This window comes from Gossypium raimondii, chromosome 3, assembly GCF_025698545.1.
Source record: "Gossypium raimondii isolate GPD5lz chromosome 3, ASM2569854v1, whole genome shotgun sequence".
Lineage (NCBI taxonomy): Eukaryota > Viridiplantae > Streptophyta > Magnoliopsida > Malvales > Malvaceae > Gossypium > Gossypium raimondii.
This window is the reverse complement of record NC_068567.1, coordinates 6,738,274-6,746,425: the sequence shown is the minus strand read 5'-3', so window position 1 is coordinate 6,746,425 and position 8,152 is coordinate 6,738,274. Positions and strand designations below refer to the sequence as shown.

Here is an 8,152-nt window from a genome sequence, read left to right as displayed (position 1 = left end):
AAGAACCTGTAATTCAGGACAAACAAACAAACAATGAAAAAAAAACCATAACCGGCAAGAAACGAAACGCCGATTTACCAAGGACTGAAACAATCGCATGCAGAGAGGAAAGAAATAGGTTATAAATTTGGCGGAGATTACTGATTCAAGCCGTCCGGAGATCTGACACCGTCGAGTCGGAGAAGGATGCAAAGCTGAAATCGGGAGCGGGTAGAGGTTTGGTTCGCTAGCACGTTCTGTTTATGTTGGGAGGGAGAGGGTCGGCTGGAGGCGATTTCGGCAAGGGGAGGGTAAATAAGACACCGATTAGCTAATCTTTGCTGTTGCAAGGGATTACAAATCGGTGGTGAAGCAGCCAAAATGCGGAATCCATCCGCAACGGATTAGAACAGTATTAGAGAAAACAGCGAACCAAACGCTGTATTTAGTGGGGCCACCGATTCGGGGTGTAATGGATTAGCCATTACACCCAACCAAACAAGGCCTAAGTGTTTCTCATTTGTCTTCTTCTATTCATTCTGTTCATTTCTATTCAAACACGCAATTCATTTCTGGTTTCAACGAGCCAGCGGAGGGACCGATTGGACATATATAGTTGAGGCTCAAATGATTTATAATTAAGTTCCAGCTTTTCGCCTATTAATTATAAACTCATTTAGTCATGAAGTCATTCCACTATATGATCTTGACTGAGCTCTCCTCAACGATATACCATTACGAAAACAAATACTCAGTGCTTGTGCAATGACCTTGTCATAAATGTGTTACCCTCATAGGATATCTTTGATCTCTTTGGGATAATATCCGTTCTTCCAATATGATTCTATTTTTTTTCTCATGGTAACCATTAAATCTTCATTCATAAAAAGTCAGTCACTATCAAATAGTGGTCAAGTCACTCATCACAAAGACGGATGACCCGTGGCCACATTTACTTTTCATCAACCATGTACTGCCAATGAGAGGATATCATTTACCCATGTTTTGGGCTATGAATTCCACTGTTGTGAATGACGCTACATAGTATAGAAGTCGTACACCTAACGCACTAGCTTTCGGTTCCTTATCTATTTGAACTCAGGCTTTTACTTACATCAAAGTGTACGAGTTACGCATACATAGTCCGCCATCCACTCAGGATTTAGGTATGTCACACTATGAACGTCACAAGTGAATAAATTCATAAACGGGTTCAGGATCTATTCTGCTTGGGTCCTGTCTGATGTATTGTCAGTCTAGTCAGTCACATCTATGTCTCTATATTCTGGGAGTCATCCACTTCGGTGCCCAAGACAAGGCATCTCCCCAGTTGGACTTGATAGACGACATATTAGACTTTCAATCGGTTTGCTCATTTCTGATTAGACTAAGGACATGTTTAGGTTTATCTACTAATACAAGCTATCTTTCTATACTATGATCTGACTACGTAATATCGCTTAGCATCAGTTTAAACAATAGACACAATCAATGAGCACCATTTGCTTCTATTTTGCTTTGAGTGCAAAAATCATTTGAGGACAATAATACAAAGTATATTAACCTTAATAAACGAATTTTTTTTATTAACGAATCTTTTCAAAAAAATTACAAGTGTATATTGATGAAAATATTACATTTAAGACACCATATCCTAGCATGAAAAGCAAATAACATGAATGCTTTCATATTTGATCCTTTGAGTAAAGAGCCTTTTTTAAACCTTAGGCAACAATGACTTATTAAAATCTACCACCACACGAATCCTAGCGAACTTCCCTCAAGTTGCTAGCGTTGTATTAAATCCAATCAAGTTAAAGTCAACTTTGATTGGCTTGCCCACAAATTTTCCAATAGAGACAAGAAACAATTCATGAAAATATTCTATTGGCAAACCTAGTAAATGAATCCACATAGTAGTAGATTTCACCTCTACCCGCTTCAGAAGAAAGTTAGGTCACCATTGTTGAACCATTAAGTAATGATCCATTATCTTTTAGGGACTCTCAATGAGTACCTTCAAACAATCCTTATCACTTACAAACTTCATCGCATAAAAACCATACCCCAAGTCAATATAATCAAACCCATCATCTAGTTACCATAACATTGTTATCAAAGTCACCAAGGAATTAAATGAGATAGTTTTTCCAAGAAGTTCTATGATAAGTGTTTTTTGTCATGGTTGGCGTAACTTCTGTTTCCATTCCTTATTGATTCTGACCGTGGCCGTAACCAACAAATCCATGTTCGACTCCTCCATATCTAAGTATGAGTCCACATCCGCCTCTTCAACTGAAATCGGCCCATGAAACGTCTCATCAAATAGCAGCGATTGGATAAGAGAATCTCGAAACGACCTTCTTGAAATCCCAAAACTGGGTACACCATGACCCCATCGACCTTAATCTTCTTTGTGCTCCGTTCAAGATGGTCTTTTTCTTCCACAACAACTCTGTGGTTTACTTCTTCATATTAATGATAAATACATTTTTATATGATTTAGATTACCAATGAATATTTAAGGGTTTGATTCATTAGTATTTATTGTTATTTCATTTTGATTTAACGGAAATAGATAAAAGTTATTAAGAATTAAGGTAAAATTGTTACAAAAATAACATTATCAAAGTGACTTAAGATTATTTAAACAATAATAAATATTAAGATTATCCTCATATAATTGAAGTGAATTATTGGTCCTTGAATACATCCCTATAGAAGAAAATATTGAAGCTAAACGTATTTCTAATATGGCATTTAGTAGAGAAGAAGGTTTACAATTATTTGTAACTCCTCCTTTTGAGTCTCTTTAATTTTTATAGAACTTTTCTTTCCTTTCAAAAAAAACGTTGTTGTAATATCATATTATCAACTCATAAAAGAAATTACCCAACAAAACATAATAATGTAATAACAAAATCTTATATGCATAATGATAATATATATAAAATAACTTAATTCAAATATTTAAAAAAGAAAAGCGAAAATGACATGTAGAAATGTTGTTTCTACCATATGATTAGGTGAATCAATAACATCGCTATCTCATATCATTGTTTTGACTTCCATACGCCCAACGTTAACTAGCTTGAGCTTATAATGATCAAAAGTACAATTCCATACTTCAAAGGTCAATAGAAGAATTTTGTGGAAATAAAATAAATGATTGGATTTTATTTTATTTTATATCGACAGCTGAAATATAAAAAAATGAAAATCACGTATTTAGAACACATGTATATTTAAAAATAGTATAGAATAAATAATGAAACATAAAGTTAAAAATTAATAATAATAACAACACATATGTAACATTTATGATCTTAAATAAAAATAGTTTAAATTGTGAGTAAAAAATATATAATTAAATACATCAGTTTAAGAGTATTAGATGCACTCCAAATATTTATCATGATATTGTCATTTTTCTTAAGTTGGTATCGCGTTGACTTGTGACACCAATTCAATTAATATCATTATCAATATATACAAACAATGTGGTGGGACACTTTGAATAATAACAGTGAAGTGTATAAAAATGATCAGTTAATTGAACCAGACATCCCCAAACTATGAATCTTATTCTAAATTGGTTCCTAAACTATCAATGTTATATTATTCAGGTTCTTCCATTATTGAAACCATTAAATGATACTTGAAAACTTATGTAACATAATTTAAAATGATTTTTTTAAGTAAAATGTTGTCGTGAGAGAGAGAGAGAGAGAGAGAGAGAGAGAGAGAGAGAGTTCTTGTAAAAGCTTTAAAAACCTCAAAGCCAAGATTAATTTTTATAATTTTCATTTTCTTTAAAATTCTTATTTTAAATTATGTCACATTAGATTTCAGCGCATCATTTAACAGATTAAATTAACAATTTTAGTAATGAAGGATCTTATTAATATAATATCGATAGTTTGAGAATGTAATAAGAATGTTTTAAAGCTTAAGGACCAATTTAAAATGAATGCCATGTTTTAGGAATGTTTGGTGCAATTAACTTTAAAAATATCGAAACGAGCTTTGGTTAAAGTAATGATGAAAAGTTTTTATAAATCGTGATAGCATGAGTTTAGATATTAACATATGTAATTTTATACTGGTTTTATTATGAATGTAAAAGAAAAATGCCCTTATGATAACTTATTCCAAATATATAAGGGTAATTTAATAAATTTTCATCCAAGTTGTTGTTTAGTTGGTTTGTGATACCTACTAGATCGGAGTTTAAATAATAACATAGATAACCCAAACAAACATAAAAACTAAATGTATGATAAACACGACCATGTGGAAAATCTTCAACATCCAATTTGTCATTTGTGGTGTGTTTTGAAAAGGGCTATTATAAATTTTGGCTTTTAAACTTGTCAATTAGGTCCGCTTTGGTATTTATATTTTTTACAGGTCTACTTTGATGTCTAAACTTAACAAGTAAATCTATTTTGATTTCTAAACTTGGAAAAATGTAAAAAGATAGATGATATTGCACTATGAGCATGTTCCATGTCACCACTTAAAAAAGTGGACTTAACATTGTGGTATAATCTTAAAATATTACATCATTAAGTTTTTATATATTTTTAAATTTAAGAATAAAAATAGACCTAGTTATCAATTTTAAGTATTAAAATGGACGAAAAAATATATAAATATTAAAGCAAACCTTTGTGAAGTTTAGGGCAAAAATTACTTAAAAATTAAACTGAGTAAGAAAATTTGAAAAAGAAAAAGATATTTGAACTGATTTGTTTAGATGGTATTTGGAATACAAATTAAAAAATGGTGGGGACTCGAATTGAATTTTATAATTATTTTTAATCTTTATAATATACAAATAAATATTTTACATTTGAAATAGTAAAAATAATATAAATTTTCTTTTTCAAAAACATTATATAAGGGTTATTTATTATTTACTTAAAAATTATATTTATAAAAATATTTATGATAAAAACTTTTGGAAATTCGAAAAAATGTTCCAAAGCAACCAAAAAATTTGATTTTGTCATCGTAAGTAAAAATTTTCAAAATCTCAAAATTAGTATGGAAAATTTAACAACAAATAATAATGTTTTAATAATCGGACTTGTGGTTAAATTGATTAGACAATTGGTTCAATCGGTTTCATTGTTCTCTAACAATAATTAAAAATTCATAAAAATAATAAAAATTTCAAAGGAATATATTAAAAATCTATAAAACGGGTTCAATTGTCGATTCTTTTGTCTAGATTTCCAACTTTTTACATTTCCAAACGGTTCGCTCCAAGAACGGTTCAATTCCTATGCCTGTACTAGTGTCATGGGTTGCGCATGGGAGCACGCAACCATGACAAACTTGTGCGATCCATCGTATTTGAAGGAGGTCATTTGGCCCAACCAAACTGGCCCGTTGCCTGGAGAGATTAAAAGCCCATCCCAATAGCCTAATAAATATGGGAAGTGACCCAAGAAGACATGATTATGTAATCTTAGAGTTCTAATTGTATACAGCTTCTAATTGTGTTTTAGAGTTCTAATTGTATACAACTTTTAATTGTAGCCTTTGATGTACCTTGAGGCTCAACTATAAATAGAGACCTATTTGCTCATTGTAATTCATTAAGTTATCAATAAGAATTTTGAGAGTATTCACTCAAACTTTTCTCTCAAGTGTTCTTGCTTTTCTGTGGCTTTTGTTCATCTTTCAACATTCGTTCTTGCTTCGTTCTTCTGTTGTTCTTCGTGGGTGCCTTGAGGGAATTCTGTTGAATCCTTTATCATTGCAAGTTAGGCCAACTTAGGCGTTTTTGCTGTTGAATCCTTTATCATTGCGAGTTAGGCTGACTTAGGCGTTTTTAAGCAAAGAAACTGCCTAAGGCCGCACGGATCGTGTGGAAAAACTCTAAGTCCGTGACACTAGTATAATGGTCAATTCTCAGTTCAATCGATTTGATCTTTTCAAATAACATTGTCGAATAGAATTGAATTATAATGAACAGTTAAGAAAATTAAAAAAAAAAACTTGACTGAATCGAATTGATTTAACCCCTAAGTCAAGTGAAAAATGTTTGATATCTCAGAAGCAAAATTTTGTTTTTAAGTTTTATAGATGAAGAAAACATTATTAAGAGAACTTTACCTCTCATTTAAAGATTCAACTTGATTTTTTTAGTTTGGATGGGCGATTAAGTGTAGTGTGAGGCGGTGCATTTAGCTTATCTTTTGTCTCACACTAAAGTATCGTTACGATAATTAATCTTATCGTCATCGTTATTTTTACACTAACCACAAATAAAGATACTATTCATTCAAACTCACCCTTAATTTCCAATTTAATCGAGACACAACATAAATACCGGACATTAAAAAGGTGCTTCTATCAAATCTAAAAATTTTCCGGGAAAACAGTCAGCAAAATCGAAATTTTGGAGCCAAAGTGCCAAACAGGAGCAGAGAAAAAAAAAGGAAAAAAGAAAAAACAATGGCGCCCTTTTTGTTTATTTCATGTTGATTTTCTTTTGGCTTTAGGGAGAATTTGCCGGATGGCAACAAGGGATAAAAAACTATACCTACCAGTGGTATTTTCGTCATTTGTGAAGCTCGGCGCTAGGGTTTCGCATCCCATTTATAAAGGAGTTTTCTAGATCTGCCCTGCGTGCGGTGTTTTGGTGTCGGTTTATTTATTCCCTCTGCTTTTCCTTTCCTTCCACCTTTCTCTCCAAATCTCTCCTCTCAGTCACAATTCACTGTCTCTCACTTTCCCCTTCATCTTCCCTTTTGCATGCCCCCCCCTTTTCCTCTTTTAGGTTACCCACAACTTAAAACCCTCCCTACACTCTCTCATTTCCTTTCTTCTTCTTCTTCTTCTTCTTCTTCTTCTTCTTCTTCTTCATTGCTTTGATCTCTTAAATCTTTTTGTTTCTCTTATACAAGCTAGCTTTATTTTCACTACCCATTTTTAGTTTCTGTGTTTCAAAACTTGGGTTGGTTTCAGATCCTCAAATTTTGAAGTAAAAAATGTTGGATCCAAGTGAAAAAGTGAGTGATCCATTGCTCTTACTAAGCTTTAGCTTCTCATAACTTGTTCATTTTAGCTGATTGTATTTGTTTTTTCTTTTTCTAACAGGGATCAAGTTCTGAGGATCAAACCAAGAAATCGCCAGAATGGATTTCACCGAAAGGAAGTCCAAATCAAAGCATTGAAACCAAGAAAGTTTGTGCTGATTGTGGTACCTCTAAAACCCCTCTTTGGAGAGGTGGCCCTGCTGGTCCCAAGGTGTTTTTATATTCTATATATATATTTTTAATTTGATCTGATTTAGTGCAGTTCATTCTTAATCCTTTTTTGGTCTTCTTTTACAGTCTCTATGCAATGCATGTGGGATCAGAAGCAGGAAAAAGAGAAGAGCAATTCTGGGTTTAAACAAAGGAGAAGACAAGAAATCAAAGAAAGGGAACATCAATGGAAACAACTACAACAGAAAAAGTAGTTCAAGCAACACCAAAAATTTAGGGGATAATTTGAAGCAAAGATTATTATCTTTAGGAAAAGAAGTTTTGATGCAAAGATCGAAGGTTGAAAAGCAAAGAAGCAAGTTAGGAGAAGAAGAACAAGCTGCTGTTCTTTTAATGGCTCTTTCTTATGGCTCTGTTTATGCTTAGTGTTTTCTTTCTTTCTTTTTTTTAATTTAAAAATATATATTTAGAACAGAAATAATAGGATCTTTAATGGGTATCTAACCATTTTGAAATGTAATCTTTGGTTAATTTGTAGTTTTCTTTTAGTGCTAACTTTATTGTTAATTGTGGGTGTTTGGAGAGAAGGATTTTAAGGAAGGAAAGTGTAAGAAGATGGAGGTTTTATTCTATTTTTCTTGAATCAACTTGTATTAGTAATTCGATATTTGTGTTATTTTTTGTACTTCATTTATTTATTTATTAAAATTTTATAATTTTGTCATTTGTGGGATGAATGTGTGGTTTGTATTAATTTGTCCAAAAGGAAAAAAAAAAAGGGGGAAATTCCCAAATCCAATTCTGTGTTTAGATCTCGGATAAAGGAAGAAATAAAGGGTGTGGGGGGAAAGGATAAGGATGAAATGAAAAGAAATTGGGAAAATGAAAATTTTGAGGAAATCCTAAAATTTTCCAAGGCGCCAAACAGCATAAAGTAGATGTTAATTTTT

General features: G+C 32.1%; 1 protein-coding gene across 1 annotated transcript; it reads left to right on the top strand.

Annotated features, from left to right (window-relative positions):
* The first annotated feature begins 6,608 nt into the window (after positions 1-6,608).
* Positions 6,609-7,926, top strand: LOC105796884 (GATA transcription factor 15). Its single transcript, XM_012626711.2, has 3 exons — positions 6,609-7,004; positions 7,093-7,242; positions 7,329-7,926. The coding sequence occupies exons 1-3, from the start codon at positions 6,984-6,986 to the stop codon at positions 7,626-7,628; spliced, it is 471 nt and encodes a 156-aa protein (XP_012482165.1). The 5' UTR covers positions 6,609-6,983; the 3' UTR covers positions 7,629-7,926.
* Positions 7,927-8,152: the final 226 nt, after the last annotated feature.